This window comes from Microcebus murinus, chromosome 4 (genome assembly GCF_040939455.1).
Source record: "Microcebus murinus isolate Inina chromosome 4, M.murinus_Inina_mat1.0, whole genome shotgun sequence".
NCBI classification, from domain to species: domain Eukaryota; kingdom Metazoa; phylum Chordata; class Mammalia; order Primates; family Cheirogaleidae; genus Microcebus; species Microcebus murinus.
Window position 1 is genome coordinate 55168369 of NC_134107.1, and position 23919 is coordinate 55192287.

Below are 23919 nucleotides of genomic sequence, written 5' to 3' on the forward strand. Positions count from 1 at the left end.
CTGTCAATTTTGCTTTATTTTAATGGAAGCTGTGATATTATGTCTTCCAATTCATCATTATAATCACTTTATTACTATAAAATATTCCGCTTTAGTAATGTTTCTTACCTTAATGCTTCAATTAATCAGATAAGTTTATTTACCTGAAATTCTCCTGGTTAGTGTTTCTGTGATAGTTTTTTTCCTATTCTTTTGATTTTAATGATTCTGAGTGCTTATATTTAAGGTGTATCTTTTGTAAGCAACATGGATATTTTCAATTTGACAATCTTAGCCTTTTACTTGGAATACTTGGTCCATTTACATAAATGCAATCAAGGATTATTTTATAGCTACCATTTTATTATTTATATATTTACATTCCTCCTTCATACTTTCTTGTCTTATTTTGGATAATTGAAATTTTATGCATTTTTTTTTACTATTCTTTTGGTGATAATGCTATAAATAAAACTTATATAATAGACTTACAATCTAATTAAATGGATCCACTTTAAATAAAGGCTCAGGATTCTGTATAGTTGTTTTCCTTTAAGTGACATATTTTTCCCAATGTGAAGATATTTTTAAAACTTACTAAAAATCAATGACAAAATAAATCATCATAAACTACTAATTTTAAAAGTTTTTCAAGAACTCAGCTTGTATGTAAGATGAAATCAGTTTTATAAGTCTAATAACATTTATCTTCTTAAAGGATCTCTTAGATACAGCTTCCATGTTCCTGAGTGATCTCCCTTCCATTGCAAATAACACATTTCAGTTTATGTAACTCTCATTCACCTCAAGGGAGGCTGTAAGCTGATTACTACTCTTTCACTTCATCTGAATTTAAGTGGATAAATTTCCCTTTTTACACTGGAAATATTTGTGTACCTGAAAGGAGACAGGAGCTCCTTGGGAATAGGAATCCCAACTCTTTGTCTTTCCAGCCACAGGAGAATGGCTACTATAGAGATGCATTCTCATAAAGTCATCCAGGGGCCAAAACCACATATAGTGCCAGTGAGAGGTTGAGGAGTCAGACATTGCTACTGGATGCAAAACTGCTATTTTGAGCGGACCTTGTTTGTAAGTATTTTTGAGAACAATACATTGGAAAGCCAAGCACGAGGGACATTTTGAGTTTGTTCTTTGACTTAATTCATTGTTTATTTCAGAGAACATTACTGCACTCCCTAGATGTTAATATGTGAAGACCCTGGAGATCACTGATGTCAGAAGAACATGAACACATTAGAATGGGGGGCAGCTGAGCTCATGGAAGATCTGCTCAGGTTTGTCTCTGATAGGGAGGCTGACTGGAGAGGAGGATTCCTTCTTTGATTATTAGAGGCATAATGTTAGTGTCTCCATTTGTGCCAATTGCCAGAAAGAAAAATAAAGGATACCTTGTCCTTGACTTTAATGAGCTTTGAGGTAGCTAAGAACTATAGGCCCAAGAAGAGAGAGAAAATCATGAAAAAGAATCCATAGAATTTATTTATTTTTATTTTAGAATATTATGGGGGTACAAATGTTTAGGTTACATACATGCCTGAGTGAGAGCTACAAGCATGTCTACCCCCTGATGGTGCACACTGCACCCATGAGGTGTGACTATACATACCCCCTCCTCCTGTCCCACCTGCCCAATACCTGATGAATGTTACTACTATGTGATGTGTTGATCAATTGATACCTCCCAGACAGTCCATAGAAAGAAGATAGCTTTCACACTGGGAGGTCCCAGTGGTTGGCCAGAGTTATGCTTAAATAACTGAAAATAATGGGAGAAGTGGCCAATTTGATATTTGACCTGAGACTAGCTGACCTGAGACAGCAGTCTTGTATTACAGGTAGTCTAAATCAGGACTTGGGTCAGTTATCACAACTGGGTATATCTTTGTCATTCTCAAGTGTCGTCCCTGGTAAGCATTATCAGCATTACCTGGTTAGAAAGACAAATCATCTCAGACCTAGAGAACTAGGTTGTGCTCAGAAACTTGTCTTAACAAGCTCTCTAGGTGATTCTCATGCACACTCATATCTGAGAACTACTGGTCTAGGTATAAGAAAAATCCTGATGAGAAACCCACCTTATATATCTGAGAAAAAAAAAAAATGAACCAAACCTTGATTGAGAGGTTTTTTGTGCCTATATCCTAACAACATGCCCCAAAATCCAACAATAAGAGGTGATGTTTTCTTTCCTTCAGAGGAGAGAACACAGCCAGACCTGGAGACTTCTTCACCAGCAGGTTCCTAGATAATTAGGAAGGCACTGTCTGCTGCGCAACCTCATATTCTGGAGCATATTTAAGTATTTCTTCAGTTTTTTCCTTGTCTTGGAGGCCTCATTTCCTCATTTCTTCTCCCTTCCCCAGGAAATGCAGTCCCCCCACCCCCACCCAGTAATTGCTTACTAAATACTCAAAACAGCTACTACACAGGTGTCTTTGGTATTTATTTTTTCTCACCAGTAAGTTGCTTTGTATTTCTTTTTTTACCACTAAATTATTTTTTCCCTTTTGTTTTTTTTTTCCAGACTTTTTCTTAAGTGTTAAGTAAGAGTGCCAGTGGTTTATAGCAAAGCAGGATATGGAGATGCTAAATAATAGAGAGACGTCATCAAGGGCATCATGGTGCTTTCAATAATCTAGCAGTATTATACATCTGAACTGCACTTACTGACTGTGTATTATGTCACCAAGTGCCTGGTGATTTTCTCTGTGCTATAAAAAAGATAAGATTCCATCCCTGGTGGAGGGAGCACAGATTTTTTTAAAAGACAAATAGGAAACATGGATGAATATGGGAAAATTTTATTTATGCTTTAATAGCATTAATAGGTATTTAAGGATCATAGAGGAATAATGGAAAGGAGAGGCATCTAAAATGAGTAATAAGAAAAACATTTCCAAGAAGTGTAACTCTTGGTATGGATAGAATGGGATAAGCAGAAGTTAGTTATTTGAGGGAAAAGTAGAGAAGGATATGACACACGTAAACACACAGAGATGGGACAAAGCAAAGCACGTTCTACAGGTGTGGCTGGATCTGTTTGTGTGGAGGAACTGCGGAATCTGTCGAGAGTTGGAACATGCTCATGTGGAGGGAATTATTCTTTATCCATAACATTATGAGTACTAGGGAAATTACTTGTTCAACAGGGAGTGATGTGGCCCAATTTAAACTTTAGACAGAGTATTATATCAATAAAATGGTGGACAAACCTGCATGCCTAGAGTGGAGGCAGCTAGATGAGTTAGGAGGTTATTAACAAAACAGTCAAACCTGAATTCATGCCTCTTTCCTTTCAGCCATTTTTAGCCTCACCTGACAGTCATGGTATCATCTCCCAACAACACAGGAACCCAGGTGACTGAATTCCTGATGATCTGCTTCCCAGGAATGCAGGACACACAGCACTGGCTATCTATTGTCCTGGCTCCTCTCCTGGTTTTGGCCCTTGGGGCCAACTTTGTGTTGCTACTCGCCATCCGGCAAGAGGCATCTCTGCATGAGCCCATGTACTACCTGCTTGCCATCCTCTCCGTGCTCGACGTCATCCTCTGCCTCACAGTCATCCCCAAGGTGAGACCCTCCCTGGACTTTCTTTTAGGCACTCAGCCATGTTTCTCTAAACAGTACCTTGTTTTGCTACTATAGGACCTCTCCTTCTAGAAGGAAAATACTTAATGAGTCACCCAACCAGCACACCAGGTCCATTGCAGCTCCCAGATATGCCCCCTCTCATTCTTAATGTCCAGGTCTTTCTAAGTTTTCATTATTTCCCTACTGATAAGCCCTCTCTCAATGTCTGAGTTAGTGATATTGCAAGTTCCAAATTTTTTAGTTTCAGGGAGATTCTCCTAGACCCTGAATTATTTCACTCCTATACCCAAAGGCTCTAGGATTTACTTTCTAAAATGTAATTGTATTTATGTTTATGTCATGTACTAAGATAGGAAGCATGGTTGAAAGAAGTTTCTTATGTGTACAAAAGGATTACAAGGTGTCCAAATATAAGTATTGGACTTACTGGTTTTGATGTTCCTGTGATACAGACATCCTGTATTGGGCAGATGTGCCCCTGGGGTGTGGGTTAGAACCATGGAGCTCAGGAGAGGACAGGGCTAGAAACAAACATTTTTAAAACTAAAGGTTTGTCTTTAGATGGAGGGAAAGTCAGGCTCTGGCACTCGTAATGCACGTAGAAGGTATTTGAGATGAGGATATGGTACCACTAGGAATTATGGGACTGTAGTTTGGGGAAATGGATAGTTGAACCTATTCAAGGGCTTTCCCAAGGGATGGGTACTCTAGAAGGGGAATAGATGTACAAGGTTTTTGAAAATAATGATTCCGGTAGGTCCTGCTCATCTTCTGGTTCAACATGAAGCCCATCAGCTTTGCAGGCTGCTTCCTGCAGATGTTCGTCATGAATACCTTCCTTCCCATGGAATCCTCCACTTTCCTGGTCATGGCCTATGACCGCTATGTGGCCATCTGCCACCCACTGCGCTACCCGTCCATCATCACTGAACAGTTTGTCATTAATGCAGCCATCTTCATTGTCTTCCGCAATCTGCTAGCTACACTGCCCACTCCAGTTCTAGCTGCCAGGCTCAACTACTGTGCCAGCAATGTGGTGGAGAACTGTATTTGTGCCAACATTTCCGTAGCAAGACTTTCCTGTGGGGATATTCGCCTAAATAAGCTATACCAGTTTGTGAGTGTTTGGTGCCTACTAGGTTCAGACCTGGTGCTCATTTTGCTATCTTACTGCTTCATTCTGAAGGCTGTTATGCATCTGCAGTCAGGGGGGGCCACTACCAAGGCTTTGAGTACTTGCGGTTCCCATCTCATCCTTATACTTTTCTTCTATACACTGCTGCTAGTCTTCATCTTTACAAACAAAGCAGGAAAAAGTGTACCCTCAGAGGTACCTATTCTTCTCAATGTCCTACACCACCTCATCCCACCAGCCCTCAACCCCATCGTTTATGGAGTACGAACCCAGGAAATCAAGCAGGGGATTATGAAGCTACTCAAGTACCAGCACTGAAAGATTGAGTCAAAGATCAGGGATTATACAAGTCTGGGCATGTTTTATTGATGGTTTCATCTGAGTGTCACAAGGGACACAATATGACATCCATGCTTCTATCCTCATCTTCAAATTAAACCTTCCTGAACTATAATACTATCGCAATATTTATCCTCACTCCTCCAGCTATAAATATGTGCTGAACCCACCTTTAAGCATCTGTTATCTTCTTCGTTTAGACTCTGTCCCACCATGATCCCTTAATTACTCATTTAAGTACATATTGATGAAGGAATAACTGGTCCCAAAATTCAGCCTTCAGGATAACTGCTGTGCCCTGTGGACTCTCTACAGTATATTCCTTGATCAATCTCTAGTGTCAGTTTGAATGTCCCCTTAGATATCTATCTGATGTGCCTAGTGGTGACAGGGAAAGAGTCCTAATTCCTGGTAATGTTAAATTTACCAACAAATCTCCATTTTAACATTATCTAGACAGTTGTTCCATGGTTTAAAGGGCCAGATTTCCTATTTGTGTTTCTTATTGAATGTTAGATTATAAAGTATTCCACATGTCTTATGTCTTCTCCAAAAGGTGTTGTATAAAAACATTAAAAGCAGCCAATTTCAAATACTGACATATAAAATTGTGAAAATAGGTTTAAGGCAAGTTTTAAACTTAAGCAATAAAAATTATGATACATCTGTTTCCTTTCCGATAAACTTTTAATACGAATGACCATTGCTTGCCCTAATGCTGGTATCTCTTATTATGCACTAATAAAAACTAATTAGGAATAACATTTTCCTCGATTTAAATATGGCTCATCTTCAACTCTGTCACTGCAGGTCTTTGTGCCAGTTTGATATGTAGAAAGCTAATAAAAACGTCTTCTGCCATTTTAATCTTTTCACCCTGCTTTGTAATATTTTATAAGTTGCTCTCTCATTATTTTAGTGCAAAGAAGTCATCATTTACTGTGTAATTCCCCGGCTTCCTTTTCTATGTGTTTCAAAGCAGAAACTAATGAGAGAAACTGCAGTTCACAAAAATAAGTCATATTGTGGCTATTTTTTTATAGTGTAAAGTTTTTTCCTCCAATTAACTTGTTTTTCCTATTCATTTTCCTGAGTTTTTATATTAGTGGCTGGAGAAAAATCTTAATTTATATCACACCTCTTAAGGGGGATGTAACTATTAGTCTTTTCTATTATCTGTTTTTTACATGGAAATTTGGCATACTTTTTTTTAAGTGAACCAGAATTTCTCCTCCCACATTTAAAAAACTGTAAGTAGACAAAGCAACACAGAGTTTTTAATAACATAAAATAATTTCAAAACTCTGTTTTATTAATAATAGAAATAACTTACAATTAATTCCTCAGTTCTGGGGAACAATTTGTATCTAAATTTCTTTCTACCAGTTTATTGCTTCAAGGTAAGTTGATGTGAGTTACTATCAGAACTTATGATTTTTATAATATTGATGGAAATATATTGGAAAATATTATTTCGAGATTGTAAGTAATTATCTGCTTCATAATATTGTTGGCTTAAATTTGCTTTGGAAGTAGGTTTTTTTTATCTTGAGAAACCTTCTCAGTGGTATTTAGTTATAAACATGTCAAATTAAGACTTTTTTCTGAAATATAGTAGGCCCCTTTTATCCTTGGGGGCTACGTTCCCAGACCCCCAGTGAATGCCTGAAACCACGTATAGTACCACATCCTATATATACTGTTTTTTCCTCATTCATACATACCCTTGATAAAGTTTAATTTATAAATTAGGCACAGTAAGAGGTTCATGACAATAACTAATAATAAAATGGAGCAATTGTATTAATAGCAATATACCATCATCACAACTCTTATTGTTTTGTGGCTATTATTTAAGACATCTACTAAATAATTAAGGGGCTGCCAAGGGAGTAACGGGTGGGTAGCATATACAGTGTGGATACGTTGGACAAAGGGGTGATGCATCTTCCAGGCAGGGCAAAGCAAGGCATTGTGAGATTTCATCACACTACTCAGAACAGAGTACAATTTAAAACTCACAAATTGTTTATTTCCAGAATTTTTCATTTAATATTTCCAGAATGCAGTTGACTATGGGTAACTGACACCATGAAAAGTGAAACTGTGGATAAGTGGGCACTACTGTGGTAATCTTTGTAAAAGTGAGAGTTTTGTTAGTTACACTGGCATATATAAACTAAAGAGTATGTTGTGTGAATAGAATTTAGATCTAATTTTACCTCCTTACCAAGGAGGTGTAAATGCATTTTCATTTTCAAGCAGATGCTAACTAGGAGTCCAGTAGAAGTAAAACCAAAGATCGTAGGAAACAGTTCAAGACTTATTTCTTTTCATTACTAGATGGAGGATTAAAGATTGACAAAGCATGGACTATACCTTAAATAGATCAGTAATTCATCAATATTTTATCTTAAGTTAAATGACCCAGACTTTGGGAACTGTTCACAGTGTTGACAACAACATCTGTTGTTTTTGAATTTTTAATAAATGCCATTCTAACAAGGGTAAAATTATATCTCATTGTGGTTTTGATCTACATTTCCCTGATGATTAGTAATATTGAGATTTTTTCATATGCTTTTTGGCCATTTGTCTATCTTCTTTTGAAAAATTCTGTTCATGTCTTTTGCCTACTTTTTTGTGTTTTTTTAGTTTCCAAATTCCATTTCTTTTTTTTTTTCCCTGAAGTTAGTATTTTTTTTTTTTTTTGGCAAATTATGGGGGTATAGATTTTAAGGTTTCAATAAATGCCCTTCCCCGCCCCCCCACCACATTTTGCCTACTTTTTAATGGGTTTTTTTTTTTACTTGATGATTTGCTTGAGTCCTTTGTAGATTCTGGTTATTAGTCCTTTATAAGATGTATGGCTTTTATGCTATTCTGTAGGTTGTCTATTTGTTCTGTTAATTATTTCATTAGCGGTGCAGAAGACTTTTAATTTAACCAAGTCTGATTTATTTATTTTTGTTGTTACTGTGATTGCCATTATGGTCTTCTTCATAAATTCTTTGCCTAGGATAATATCTAGAAGAGTTTTTCCTACATTTTCTTCTAAAATTCTTACAGTTTCACGCTTTATATTTAAGTCTGTTGTCCATGTTGAATTAATTTTTGTGAGTGGTGAGAGATATAGATGCCGTTTCATTCTTCTGCAGGTGTTTATCCAATTTTCCTAGCACCATTTACTGAAGAGGGCTTCTTCTACCCAGGGCATATTGTTTTCTGCTTTGTCAAAGATCAGTTGGCTGTATGTGGATAGTCTTATATCTGGGTTCTCTGTTCTGTTCTATTGGTCTATGCCTCTGTTTTTGTGCTAATACCATGCTGTTTTGGCTACCATAGCCTTGTAATATAATTTGAAGTCTGGTAATGTATACCTCCAGGTGTGTTCCTTTTGCTTAAGATTGCTTTGGCTATTCAGGCTCTTTTCTCGTTCCAAACAAAGAGTAAAATTATTTTTTCTAGATCTGTGGAATATGACATTGGTATTTTGATGGGGATTGCCTTGAATCTGTAAGTCACTTTGGGTAGTGTGGACATTTTAACAATGTTGATTCTACGTATCCATGAGCATGATATGTTTTTTTCCATTAGTTTGTATCAACTGTGATTTCTTTCCTCACTGTTTCATGGTTCTCTTTGTAGAGATCTTTCACTTTCTTGGTTAACTTTATTCCTAGGTATTTTATATTCTTTGTAGTTATTTTGAATGGCGTTGAGTCTGATTTGACTCTCAGCTTCACTTATTGGTATATAGAAATGCTACTGATTTGTGTACTTTGATTTTGCAAACTGATACTTTGTTAAATTTATTTATCAATTTCAAGAGTCCTATGGCAAAGTGTTTTGGGTTTTCTAGATAAAGAGATCATATCATTAGCAAAAAGGAATTGTTTGACTTCTTCTTTCCTGATTTGACTGATTGCTCTGACTAGGACTTCCAGCACTATGTTGAATAGAAGTGGTGACAATGGACACCCTTGTTTTTTTCCAGTTCTTACTGGGAATGTTTCCAATTTTTCCCCATTCATGTTGGCTGTGAGTTTGTTATATATGGCTTTTATAATTTTGACATATTTTCCTTTTATGCTTACTTTGTTCCTTCTATGCTTAGCTTCTATGTTTAGTTACTTTTTTATCATGAAAGGGTGCTGAAATTTGGTGAATACTTTTCTTGCATCTATTGAGATTATCATATAGTCTTTGTTTTTGCTTCTGTTTATGTGGTGAATCACATTTATTGATTTATGTATTTTGAACCTTCCTTGCATCCCTGGGATGAGGCACACTTGGTTATGGTGGCTTATTTTTTTGATGTGCTGCTCAGTTCTGTTTGCTAGTATTTTTTTGAGGATTTTTGAATCTATATTCTTAAGGGATATTGGTCTGTAGTTTTCTTTTCTTTTCTTTCTTTTTTCCGTTGTATCCTTTCCTGGCATTGGTCTCATGGTAATATTGGCTTCATAGAATGAGTTGGGGGGATTACCTTCTTTTTGATCTTATGAAATAATTTCTGTAGTATGGGTACTGGCTCTTTTTTGTAGGTCTTGTAGATTTCTGCTGTGAATCCATCTGGTCTGGGGCTATTTTTTTGTCAGGAGATTTTTTATTATTGCTTCAATTTTGCTGCTCATTATTGGTTTGTTCAGGAGTTCTATTTCTTACTGATTCAGCCTTGGGAGATTGTATGTTTCCAGAAATTTGTCTATGTTCTTTATGTTTTCTAGTTTATGTGTGTACTGCTTTTTGTAGTATTCACAAATGATATTTTGCATTTCTGTGGTATCCCTTGTAATATCTCCTTTTTATTTCTTATTGAGCTTATTTGCATCCTTTCTCTTATATTCCTGATTAATCTAGCAAGTGGTCTATCAATTTTGTTTTTCTTTTCAAAACATGAACATTTTGTTTTATTGATCCTTTGTATTGATTTATTGTTTTCCATTTCATTTAGTTCTGCTGTGACCTGTGTTTTTCTTTCCCTCTGCTGGCTTTTGATTCAGTTTGATCTTCCTTTTCTATCTCCTTGAGATGGGAAATTAGTTTGTTAATTTGTGATCTTTCTGTCTTTTTAGTGTGGACATTTAAGCTATAAATTTTCTCTTCAGTACTGCTTTTGTTGAATCCCATAGAGTTTGATAGCTTGTGTCCCCTCTGTCATTCATTTAGAGGATTCTTTTGATTTTTATCTTAATTTCATTATTTACCCAATAATTATTCAGCAGCAAGTCATTCAATTTCCATGACTTCATGTAGTTTTGGGTGTTTCTCTTGGTATTGATTTCTAGTTTTATTCTACTCTGGTCTGAAAAAATACCTAGTATGATTTTGAATTTTTTGTGTTTGTTGTGATAGGTTTTGTGGACTAAGGTATGGTCAGTTTTAAAGAATGTCCTCTATGTTGATGAGAAAAATGTATGTTTAGTAGTTTTTGTGTAGAATGTTCTCTAAATGTCTGTTATTTCCATTTGTTCTAGAGTACTATTTAAGTCCAGTGTTTCTTTATTCACTGCTTCAATGGCATGTCCAGTTTTGACAGTGGAGTATTGAAATCCCCAACAATTACAATGCTACTATTTATCTCTCTGCTTAGATCTAGTAGGATTGCCTTTGTAAATATGGGATCTCCTGTGTTAGGTGCATATACAAGGGCTGTCTGAAAAGTATTCAGCTGTTTTTTATATAATTTTTAATATTGCATGGCTAGATACTTTTAGGACAGCCCTCGTATATTTAGGATTGCTATGTCTTCTTGTTTAATTGCTTTCTTATGTAATGACCATCTTTGTCTTTCTTTACCATTGTTGATTTAAAGTCAATTTTATCTGCTATAAGAATGGCTACACCTGCTTTCTTTTGTTTTCTGTTTGTGTGATATATTTTTTCCCATCCCTTCACCTTTAGTCTGTGTGATTCCTCATGAGTTAGATGTGTTTCCTGGAAAAAGCAGATGCTTGGGTTGTGCTTTTGTAATCCTGTCAGCCATCCTATACCTTTTAAGGGGAGCATTTACACCATTAATGTTGAGTGACAGAATTGACATGTGGATACTGTTCTGTTCATCGTGTTGGGTAGTACTTTATTGCCTTGTTTTCCATATTATGCTGTTGTTTTATAAGAGTTGTGAGCTTTAGCTTTTGGATTATTTTATACTTGTGGGTATCTATGTGCTGACCTATGTATAATATAGTTCTGTGTATTTTTTGTAGGGCAGGTCTGGTCTTGACAAATTCACTCAGTGTTTGCTTGTCTTGAAAAGATTTTATATAACTGACAATTATGAAACTTAGTTTTACAATTTATAAAAGTCTAGGCTAGCAGCTGTTCTGTTTAAGTATGTAGTCTAAATCCTCCTATGTAGCCTTTTTCTTGCATCCAAGGTTATTTATTATATGTTTATATTTTTCTTGCATCCAAGGTTATTTTCTAACAGGTTATTGTAGATATCTGGATTTGTTATATAAACAATGCAATCTTGGAAAAGATTAGTCCCCCAAATTTTGGGGACTAATGGTTGTTAATATAGGATGTTATTAAAACATGAGGACTTCAATATTTCTCAAGAAGCGACAGCTTAAATTTACCTTAGAAGTATATTAAATCTTTATATTTGTGAACCTCTCCCTTTGGTATTCAGTTCTGCACATTTTAAGGCCAGCCATTTTTCTAATATTGAAATGTTTGGAGAATAAGATTTTAGGGATTTCTTCATCTTTCAGTAATAAAGAAAGAGGTGTACCTCATTGGATTTTAACAGGTGGTTTTTCACTATTGGGAAATTTTTGAAATCATAAAATGTTAATTATAGATTATATGCTTTTAATTAATTAATTAATTTTTAGAGACAGTCTCTCACTCTGTCGCCCAGGTTGGTTTAAAACTCTTGACCTCAAGCAATCCTCCTGCTTTGCCCCACAAAGTGTTGGGATTACAGGTGTGAGCCATTGGGCCAGGTGTAATAATTGCTTTCTGTATGTTAGTGAATACTTATATTTCTACTCATAGCTCATAGGATATCCAAAAGCTATGAAATTAAGTACTAATTCATTGTTTTTAACTGCAGTATGAAGAAGTAAAATAAATACACAGAGTTTTGCAGAATGTAAGTTTGAGTAGGCCCAGTTTAATCCCAGGTGCTCTCAGCTAAGCTTGAAATAACAAGACTTAGGGGACAGTCTTAGTGTTGGACTATTGAGAGACTTTGCTTTCATGGTCAAAAACAGTAATACATATTATAAGTTGTTATTGAGGCACAATATCTTTTACCTAGAAAGCATATTCTAAAACAAATTGTTCACTATTCTCAAGTAATAGATGAGAACATAAAAGACAGTGAGATGACCTAACTTCTTCCCAGGCAGGAACTCAACTTTTTCCTACGTGTGATTATCTGAGACCTACTACCCAGAACTTCTACCTCTCTTTCCAGTGATTTCTTAGGTTGCCAAGTATCTTACTTCCCATACATGTACCTTGTTCAATCCTCATTGCTCTCTAGTTGAGAAGAATATGTTTCTGGAAATTATATTTGTATCTTTTCCAACCAAATTTGAGCTCCTTAAAGCAACAACAATGGTCTATTCACTTTTGTCTTAATATTTAACAAAATTCACAGGACAAAAGGTGTGCTTAGAAACTAATACAATTAATGAGAAAATAATGTTCAGCTAGGCTATTTTATATGTCAGTACTATTACTGAATTATATATTATAGTCCTAAGAATCTGTAGACTCATTAGCAGAGCTATGTTTGCATACCATATATGATATCCTGCATGCAAAAGATAAGTGTCCTAAGCAAAGATATAATGAGGAAGAGGATTTAGGAATGTCTTATAGCTAAGAAAATCATTGATAAGTGTCACATGTGTAAACAATCAATGCAGAAACTCCTCCCTTGTAAAGTGCAAGGCAGTGTACATTACAAAATTTTGCATTGTCTGACACAGGAAAAGAGAAGAGATAGAGACAGAGACAGAGGGACAGAAAAGGCAATGATGTGGCTGAAGGATGAAGGAAAAAGACCTAACAAAAGACCAGTAGCAACCCTCTATCACTCAAGAGTGAAATCTTAACTGTTTGTCTTTTTCTCATTCCCTTCTGTGAAAATGAAGTTAAGACTACATTACATACAACATAAGCCACAAATACCTGCAGTTGTATTTTTAAGAATATAAAGTTCATGGAATATTCATAGTTGCATGCTCAGGAACATAAATTTCTCACTTTAGAACATGCTTCAAGGCATGTCACTATTGCAAACAAAATAAGATTGTAAACATTAGAGAAAAGAGGAAAGGGCCAAGGATATTCTTGATGGAAGGATGAAAGAAAGGCAAACTTAAAATGAAATTGAAGTTTTAGAAAATAATGGGCAACATCTAATTTACCCAGTATGAGATTATAACTCATAGGTATGAGTTTCAGCGCACTCACTCATTAATGATTCAAAAGTCATCCAATTTTAGAAATTCAGAGATTCGGTTGACCTTACTACCACCCTTTCTTTAGTAACCTCTGGATTCCTTGCTTGATCTCCTGGGTTCTCACCCCATAAACAATTGGGTTAAGGGCTGCAGGGATGACATGGTGGAGGACATTGAGCAAGACTGGTACATCAGGGGAGACCTTCTCCTTAGCCACATGTGTAAGGACGAAGACCAGAAGGATGGTGCTAAAGAAGAGGATAAGGATGAAGTGGGAGCCACATGTGCTTAGGGCCTTGGCCACAGCACCTTCTGCCTTGAGTCTCAGCACAGCTCGCAGTATGAAGGTGTAGGAGAGGAAGATGAGGATGAGGTCAGATCCTAGCATAGTCCAACCTGCAGCAAATTGGTAAAGGCGATTGACAGTGACATCATCACAGGAGAGCCTGGAGACGGACATATTGGCACAGATGCAGTTCTCAATGACATTTGTCCTACAGTAATAAAGCCATGCTGAAAGAATGGGAATGGGCATAGTTATAAAGATGTTCCTGGCCAAAATAAAGGTGGCAGCTTTGACTACAAACTGGTCAGTGATGATGGCTGGGTATCTCAGTGGGTGGCAGATGGCTATATAACGATCATAGGCCATGACCATGAATGTGCAGGACTCCATGGCTAGGAAGCAATTCATGATGTACATCTGGAGGAAGCAGGCAGAAAAACTGATGGGTCTGAGGTCAAACCAGAAGATGACCAGGACCTTGGGGATGACGGTGAGGCAGAGCACAATGTCCAGCAGGGAGAGGAGGCTGAGCAGGTAGTACATGGGCTGGTGCAGAGCGGCCTCCAGCCTGATGGTCAGCAGGAGGGTGGCGTTGGCCCCCATGGCCAGGAGGAAGAGGAGGCTGAGGGGCAGGGACAGCCAGCGCTGCCAAATGGGGGATCTGACAAAACAGTTCAGGAGGAAATTTGAAACCTCGATGGAGATGGTGCCATTTTGGTATGTTCTCATTTTTTGCCATATATTTCTACAATATTCTTTCAGTGTCCTGTAAAATTAGGATCAAAAATTAGCTGCTGACTCTAGACAGTGGAGGATAAAAAAACTTGTTTTCCTAGGTACAAGTTGTGGATCCTAGCAGGTTATCTGGAGCCAAGTGAATTCATGTGTTTATCCTCAGTGCAATATTACTGAGGTTTTCCTATCACTTTAGATAGTATAGAGGAGTGAGGTAATATGATTCATCTATCTGTGTTTGATTTGTTTAATTTTATTTTCTAGAGAATTGATATGTCTTTGCAGAAACTAAAAAGGAGACACTAATTTGAAAAATACTTTTGTGTAACAGGTGAGACTCAATTTCTATAGCTAAGTTTCTTTTTCATTTTCTTTTTGATGATTATGTAGACAACAATATCTACAACTTAGCTATTGTACTATTCCCAAATAACTAGCAGAGCCTGGCACAATGGAGAGACTCAGATAAATGTCCCAGGTTCTCATTGTGAACTTTTAACTGTATTGATTTTGCTTAATTAAATATTTTTACTTATACACTGAAAGTAATGTTCATTTCCATTTTATCTAAATATTCATTTTTTTGGTAGGTATTTCTATTTATTAGTTAGGTCTTTATATTTGTAGGATCCCAACTTCTGGAAGAAACAGCTTTAAAAGGAGCATGAGCAATTCCAAATAGCTATGAGGAAGCAACACTTGTCATTGAACTGGATGATAAGTTGGTTCCTTTGATTGCAATAGTGTGGGGATAATGAAGTTCATTCTTAAAGTTTTTTAAATTCTTTTTCCATTTTTCTTTAGCAGCTTGAATATAATGAACCAAGTATACATAGGCCACCATGCAAATAATAGTTTAGTTTTGCCATTATTCTCTTATCATTTAACCATTTCCCCTGGCATTCTTTTAGGTAACAGGGTCATAAAATTGAAAAAGGAAATGTCCTTATGTCAAAGAAATAAAAATATAACCTCTCTGGCAGATGGGTAATAATAAGAAGAAATGATACATGAATAATAACAGGGTTATACACAAATTATTACTAAAGTGTAGGGAAGGGTTGACTAACTCTGACATGCAGGATAGGTTGGTGAAAAAGAATCATAAATTAAGTGATATGGTATCCTCATTTACATGAAAAATAAAGGATTCTAAGATTCCCCTTCCTGTGACTTATGAAATAAAACCCAAAGAATGATACAGCTTTGGTAAAAGGTATAGGTCATGTCTTTCTGGGGTCCTTCAAATCATGCAGTCTATTGTACAGAAATCTGTTTACCAGAAGAGAAGTCTCTGTTAAGGTGTTACTTTGTTGGTTTAGAAAATCTTTTTCATCAAATGTTTAAGAACTGCCCTGTTTCTTCCTCATTAGATTCCCCAAAATAATATAAAATTATCTAGTTATGTTTGAAATCCTTATTTGCTAGAAACCTCACTCAAATATTCTAAGACTTTATTTCATGTTATTCAACTGTGAAATGTGTATGATTATCACCACTAACAAATGAGGGAACTGATATCTCAAAATCCAGAATGTCAGCGACTCATACTGTACTATCCTAATGCTATTCCCGCAAATACAGGTTGGATTGGATTAATTTCTAGAACTTTTCAGATCTAATAAATAATTCCATCATACGCCCCATTTATCATATAAAAAGAAAAACACTCTTTACCCATAACACTATAGTTTTTAAAATAGAATCTGTTAGAGGAGAAAGACTTTTGGGGTGATGGGAAGGTGGCAAGAAAGGAAGTTATAATAAAGCTGTGAACACAGAACTGTACGGCATTTTCATACTGGCAGGAACATACACTTCTGAAGATGTTCAAATAGTATTTTTAGTTTTAGTTATGTATTTCCTGTTCCCCAAATGCATTTCCTGTCCTTGCTCAGCTGGCTCCTTTCAGACTCTCCTCACCAGAAAGACCCTGATGGCAACTGTTTCTGTGTCAGTGGAGAGATGAAGACATTCATTCCCTCCCAGGGCTTCTCTCTTCACCCCTCCAGGTCCTCTCATTCCACATCCAGTCTACCAGGCATGGCTCTCCCACCTGATATGCAGAACAAACTGAAATAATCTCCTAATTGTTTTTCTCTTGGTGATAACTGTGTCTATTAGTAATCATTTTCACAAGTTCAAAATGAAATTTAAATAAATTGTTTCATTTTTGACTCAAAATACTCTAAAGTCAGTAGGATAAATCGACTATTTTAGCAGTTTATCTTTCACATAGGCAAATTAAAATTCAGTGGTTCATATCTTTTTTTTTTTTTTTTTTTTTTTTTTTTTTTGAGACAGAGTCTCGCTTTGTTGCCCAGGCTAGAGTGAGTGCCATGGCGTCAGCCTAGCTCACAGCAACCTCAAACTCCTGGGCTCCAGTGATCCTTCTGCCTCAGCCTCCCTGGTAGCTGGGACTACAGGCATGCGCCACCATGCCCGGCTAATTTTTTATATATATCAGTTGGCCAATTAATTTCTTTCTATTTATAGTAGAGACGGGGTCTCGCTCTTGCTCAGGCTGGTTTTGAACTCCTGATCTTGAGCAATCCGCCCGCCTCGGCCTCCCAAGAGCTAGGATTACAGGCGTGAGCCACAGCGCCCGGCCTCATATCTTTATAATAGTTTAACTTGTAGGGTTCAAACATGAAAGAAATAAAAGATAAAATGATTTCTTCAGGTCCAAGGCATAGAAAAGGTGAGTACCCTTGTTCTCTGTGTTGCCATAGTGATCTAGAAATGTATATACTACTTCAAATTTTTTTTTAATAAGCTTTTAAAAGGCTTTTCTTTCTCACCCTTGCTCCCCACACATACACAATGTTAAGCACAGTTTTCCAGCACTCCGGAATCTCTTTTCCTTCCTTTTAGAACTCTGACTACTGCTTCCCACTGCTCATAAGGTCTGATTTCCTGTTTAGTTCACTTTTGTATTGTACCTCTTATTGTTTTCCTAGGTTTCAGTCCTAAGGCACATCCCCTTAAGGATTTGATAAAGATTACAGAATCATTTCCATAAGCCATGTGCTCTGATTTACTTTCCTCTTTCATAACTCCATACCTGCCACCTATCGATCTCAGTTTCTCTTGTCTAGTAGTTCTGCACTTTGCCTTGATGGAGTGGTCCATTGACAGTGAGAACACTGGAATTGGAGGATGCACTTACGATAGTAACCCATAGAACATGATTGCCAGACTTGAGGTGGTGACTGGACAGTCTTCTCTATGGCCTGGGCACTATGTTCATTCAACTCTGCCTTTCCTCTTCTCCTTCTCTTTGAATACATTAACTTGTTAGTTTGGGACACAAACTAAGAGGATTTGCTAAGCCCAGAATTTGTCACAACTGATTCAACCCTATTAATTTGTATTTGCTTGTATCTATAGTATGTACAACTTCAGGCTGTTAAATTCCTAATATCCCCTTTAAATACTACCTTTCTCATTCATTGTTTTTCATTTATTTTTTGCTTATTACATCCTTTGATCCTACTCTGTGTGAAATTTTACATTAAAAATCACAGCCCCAAATATCACCATCTCTAATAAAGGATCACAAAGTACTCATAGAAAGAATTAGGCGAAGGAGGGAGAATCTCGAAATGACATTTGGAGGGTAGAGCCAAATGCAAGATCTGGAGATTCAGGCATGAGGATCCATGGAGAGAAGCCTAGAGCAAAAAAGTACAATTTTGATTACTGAACAGCTTTGGGATAATTATAATATGTTTTGCACTAGGATGAAATTTCTCAGGATTATGTAGGAGGAATTTTATCTCTTCCACTCACTAATTTTCCTTCTCTTTTTTTATGGGATGTTCCTGCCTGTTCTTCATCACATTTTTTTCAATAAGCATTCAGTAGAACAACCTATTGAGACCTAGAAGTAAAGCATGTGAGAACACACTTGCTCTTTTTCTCCTCTCCTCTTTCAATCTTGGCTTGCAATCAGACTGTGCCAATGGCAGCACTAGAGCCAAGGATCCAGAGACCTAATGTTTCTAGTTCCAGCCAGGGACAGGATGAGGGAGCCAGAGAGAAGTTCAATGTCAAAGGCTACCACTGAGATCTACATATTAAGCCTTTTCCCAGTCCGGAGGACAGGCCCACAGTATTGTACTGAAGAAGCCCTGTTTTAAAAAGTGGAAGGGTTGTTAGGTATCACCTAAATTCCTAAGTCTGAGCCATGCCACCGAGGCATCTCTCCCAGGTGTAATTTTTGACATTACTGAATGCATCCAGTAATAGGAAGCTCTATATTACGCTTCTGGGCATAGTTTTCTGTTTTTGGCAGTAGCTTTTAGCAATTGTTTTAGACTGAACAGAAGTATTTTAGACTACTTCCTGACTCCCACTGGCCCCCAGCTGTGGTCTTTGTCCCAAACCTCTGAAGTTATATAAATTAAATTTAATTTTTATCCTCTAATTAAAGCATTTGTTGGCAGATTCTTTATTTTAAAGTCTCTATATTTCCATATTCATAGTTGGAAACTCCAAATGTTCTTAACTGGTCTCCAGCTCATGCCCTTTTCAGCTCTGTTACCACCCAGTAATCTCCTATGGCCAAGCTCCCACCTTCTCTGCATTTCTGGCACCACCAAGTAGCCAGAGCAGGGCAAAAGGGAGACGATCCCAGAGTACAGGCTCTCACGTACGCCTCCCGAGCTGAGACAGAATGCAATCTCTACTACCCGCTTTCAGACTACTTCAGCAGTCCTGACCCAGGAATGGAAAGGAACACAGTTCAGTCCTCTGGCTAATCTGAGAATAGCTACCCCTCAGCAGCCTCCACCCAGACTCACCTACAGAGAATGTGAAGCATGAAGTCTGGTTCTACTGATACTGTAGCTTTCCAGAGTGTCTGGGGTAGTTATAAATTCAGAGCATCAGGAAATCTGCCCCCTGAGAATGTCTTAATCCATCCTGCCTTGGGACCAAAAGGCCCTCTTGGTTTAAATAGGCAGGCAAATGGTAGAAGAAATTTTTTCTTCTTTTTCTGAAAGAAAGAACCCTTGGCAAATCAGCCCTATGTTCACTGTATGTTCTGTAGGTAGTAAGTCAGTCTCCTGGGTGCAGGACTCTTTTATGCATATTCACATATGCTCATATTTATTTGCCTGTACACACTCAGTACCTCCCATGGACCCAATAAACTCACTCAGAAATTCTTCTGGGCTTCCAGGACATGCTTGTTAGATATGTACATCCCAAACCACGCTGGTGAATGGATCAGTGCTAACTTATCATGACTTTACTATGGCATATAAAGATAAACATGCAAGAAAAAACTGAACAGAATCTTACTAAGAAAATATAATGTGTTTTTCAGAGAGGAAACTCCTATGATAATTTTTGCTGTAGTGAGAAATATAAATAATTTTTTGTGGATAAACTTATAATTAATGAATTTCATATATCATTTTATATGTTATATCCACTAGTTTGTGAATCGAATCTCTTGCATATAAAAGAAATATTCTGTTTCACATTATAATTTAGTGTTAACCACTTGCATATTTCATATCACTGGGCTCATCTTCATGTGATACTTTGCAACAGAGGCTATTGCCAATGAAATTGAAAAGTTGTTTATTTGTATTTCAAGAACAAATGAAAATGTTCTTCTTTTAGACATTGCCTTCTCTTTGGCTCCTAAGACCCCTCGGTATGGTGCTGGTTACCATGGACACAGGAAGAGTGTATGAATAATAGCAGTGTTGCTACAATTCTCTTGTAGTGGAAAATGTAGAATTAGCTATGAATGGCACATTTGACAATGAAGAGCATGAAGAAATGCTACCTGTATGAACAGGAAGAGATGGTACCTTGAGAGTGCAAAGAGCACAGCACTATGTGTACTGATTGGACAATTTATACATATAGAAGAATTTTTTCTCTATTATCTAAATTTTCATTGATAAGCCTATACATTTTATAATAGGCCCATAATTTTTTGCAATGGACTTAAACCATTAAATTATTTATGTAGACAAGGATTTCTCATGGCCTTGGGTGCAGTTAACCAGACCCTCTTAATTGATCATGGTCCATTGTGAGGTGCTTTCTTCTGTGACCTTCTTGTTTTTGCTTCTGTTCCTCTGACCACTACTTTGTTTTCTCTCCATGCTAAATTCCCTACACCCACCAGAAGTTAATGTGGGGCTCTTCAAGGCTTTTTGGTGGGTTTTCTTCTTGCTCTTTATTCTTTCCCTAGGCCATCTAATATGCTTCCATTGCTACAGTTACAATCTGTAGTGAATGCTAAACTTCACATGTCTTACTTGAGAGCCAAACCTATAGGCCTGAGTGCTTACTATAACTCTCCACTTGTATGTCGCATGGGCACTCAGATGCAAAGTATCTAAAAGCATACTTCTGATCTTATTCCTAAGCCCTCATCATCTCCTATGGCATGATCAGTACAGTTGCTCAGACCATGCCATCGATCATGACTGAGATATGCCCCCTCTTTTACTCTTGATATCTAATGTAAAAATCCAGATGACAAGGACTATGTCTCAATTTTATTCCTAGCAACTAGCATACATTCAATCATTTATTAAATCTTCATTAAAACATTTATTTAACAAATGTTTGTGAGTCTCTACCATATGTCAAGCATGGTTCTGGGTGCTAGAGGTAGAGTAATGAACATAATAGACAAAAATCCCTGCCTCAAACTGCTTAAGTTTTAGTGAGACACTGACTAAACAAGTGAGCAACATTCGTGGTCATTGGATTGTAATAAACCCTACAAGGAACAGTGAAACACAGAAGGTGTCAGAATTTTTTTTGTGTTTTGGGGGAATATTGTCGGATACTATTTAAATACTGTGGTCAGGGAGACACAATGGACCGGAGGGAAAGAGTTACATGGACAGAGGGAACAAAACAAAACACCCAGAAGCAGGAATTTGGTTTCTGTTTTTGAGAGATTGACAGGGAGTCAGTTTAGGTAGAGTGGACTAAAGGAGGAGGCCAGATAGGAAGATGAGGGTCAGATTGTGTGAGGCCTTGTAATCCATTGTCAAGATTTTGCTTTCTATTCTCAGTGAGTTGTGAAGCTCTGCAGAGGTTTTGTGCATGCATGGCAGTGACATGACTGGCCTGCCATATTTAAAATGATCACTCTCGCTACTGTATTTGAGCTATAGGGAAATATGGACAGAAGCAAGGAGTCCCCGTCCACACCAGCAGGAGGCCATCACAATTATCCAGAATGGAGATGAGGTAGCCTGGGCTTGTGTATAGCAGATGGGAAAAAAATGGTTGGAATTTAGGGCTGGCAGGATATGCTGATTGTTTTTTAATTGCTATAGAGAGTGGGTGGCAAAGATACCTACAAGGTTTTTGGCTTAAAAAACTGGCAGTATGGAGTTGACATTACTGAGATAGGGAAGCCACACTATATTCTGTAAATGAACAAAGGATTTTTACACTTCTGTGCTTTGGTCCAGCTTCTTGTTGTATTCTTCCCTTATTATACTGCCCATTCTTCATCCCATTGTCTGTGTGGAATCTTCTTGTTCCTCCTAGAGAAACAAATTTCTCTGTTTTCTGGGCTTACAAAGTTCTCTATTTGTGTGTTTTAATTGACTCTTTTTAACCCTTATTACATTGCAGTTATAGTTGATTTTACAGTTTTCTGCCTTATCCTCTAGAATGTGCACTCTTTGGGTAATAGGACCAAGATTTATTCATGTTATACTTCCATTTCCTAGTACTATCATGGGCACAAAATAACCATCAGTAAATTATTCTGAATGCTTGAAGGAAAATGTTAAAATATAATGGTTAAATATTTTTAACGGTTGGTTTTCTAATGTTACATATTATTCCAAAGACCATGCACTGTCTTCTAAAGCCTATGCTATGCACTGTCCACATCAGCCACTTGTCTTGAAATAAAGATTGATTTTCCATCTCCACTGGTTTTACTCAGGATTGAATTAGTAGTAAACAATTAGGTTTGATGCTTAACTCATCAAAATTTACAGCCTCTTGTCTGGGTAGCATGGTGAGAAATTATACATCTACATCCTCAGCCTCTTCTAGGAAACCATGGAATTGCAAAGTAGGATGTGCCTCTAGGTAAGAAGGAAAACATATAGTCTATATCATCAGGCATGTTCTGAGAGAAGATTAGGACAGTATTTCTGCCTCTCTATCACTGGCTTTCAATTGTGATTCTGAGTATTTTTGATTCAGAAAAACAAAGTAAGAACACAATAACATTCTCCTGTTATCTATCCCTCCTCAGTAATTTCCAAATGCCTTGTTTAATCTCCTGGGTTCGTACTCCATAGACAATGGGGTTCAGAGCTGCAGGAATTACATGGTGTAGGACATTAAGTAAGATAGGGATATCAGGGGAAACCTTTTTCTTGGCCATATGGGTAAAAACAAACACCAGCAAGATGGTGCTAAAGAAGAGGATGAGAATGAAGTGAGAGCCACAGGTGCTCAGAGCTTTGCCAGCTGCCCCTTTTGCCTTGAGTCTAAGAACAGCATGGAGGATGAAAATATAGGAGAGAAAGATGAGGATGAGGTCAGATCCTATAAGAGTCCAGGCCACAATTAACTGGTAGATTCGGTTAAGGGCAACATTATCACAGGAGAGCTTGGAAACAGAGAGGTTGGCACAGATACAGTTCTCAATTACATTTTTTCCACAATAGTGGAGATGGGCAGAGAGGATAGGGATAGGTGCAGTGAAAAAAGTGTTCCGGGCCAAGATGAAGGCAATAGACTTTGCCACAAATCGGTCCGTAATGATGGATGGGTAACGCAGAGGTTTGCAGATGGCAACATAGCGGTCATAGGCCATAGCCAGGAAGGTGCATGATTCCATAGGCAGGAAGTTATTCATAATGAACATTTGGAGGAAGCAGGCAGAAAAACTGATGGGTCTGAGGTCAAACCAGAAGATGGCCAGGACCTTGGGGATGACGGTGAGACAGAGCACAATGTCCAGCAGGGAGAGGAGGCTGAGCAGGTAGTACATGGGCTGGTGCAGAGTGGCCTCCAGCCGGATGGTGATCAGGAGGGTGGCATTGGCCCCCATGGCCAGGAGGAAGAGGAGGCTGAGGGGCAGGGACAGCCAGCGCTGCCAGGTGGGAGACCTGGTAAAACAGTTGAGGAGGAATTCAGAGACTTCAATAGGAAGGGAGCTGTTGCTATAAAGCAGCATTGGCAGTGACTTTAGTGAGGTAGCTGTCTTTAGGTAGCTGAAGAAGAGAGAAAGAGTTAATTCTACCATAGTCTCTGTTGGCTATGTACTTAAACTATAAGATTCATGCGGTTTCAGACACAACTCACCTCATTCATCCCATAGCCCTTGTGCCTAACACATTTTTGACACAAAAGATGTGGCCATAAAATATGTAAAATGATGT

At 37.5% G+C, this 23919-nt stretch overlaps 3 protein-coding genes across 4 annotated transcripts in view; 1 reads left to right on the forward strand and 2 right to left on the reverse strand.

The window, feature by feature from the left end:
* Nucleotides 1–3281: 3281 nt before the first annotated feature.
* Nucleotides 3282–23919, forward strand: part of LOC142870474 (olfactory receptor 56A4-like) — a 61396-nt gene continuing 40758 nt past the window's right edge. Inside the window, exons 1-2 of one of the 2 annotated variants that reach the window (XM_076001288.1) lie at nt 3282–3576; nt 4355–5082. In XM_076001288.1, coding sequence (XP_075857403.1) covers nt 3328–3576; nt 4355–5050 — 945 coding nt within the window. In that variant the 5' untranslated portion in view covers nt 3282–3327 and the 3' untranslated portion in view covers nt 5051–5082. Of the gene's footprint in view, nt 3577–4354; nt 5083–23919 lie in introns of those variants that run through there. The other variant, XR_012918843.1, reaches the window with a different exon arrangement.
* LOC105883468 (olfactory receptor 56A3) lies at nt 13568–14515 on the reverse strand. Its single transcript, XM_012786587.2, has one exon. It carries the CDS (start codon nt 14513–14515, stop codon nt 13568–13570), a length of 948 nt encoding a protein of 315 aa, XP_012642041.2.
* LOC105883329 (olfactory receptor 56A3-like) lies at nt 22767–23714 on the reverse strand. The gene has a single exon (XM_012786392.3). The coding sequence runs from the start codon at nt 23712–23714 to the stop codon at nt 22767–22769; it is 948 nt and encodes a 315-aa protein (XP_012641846.3).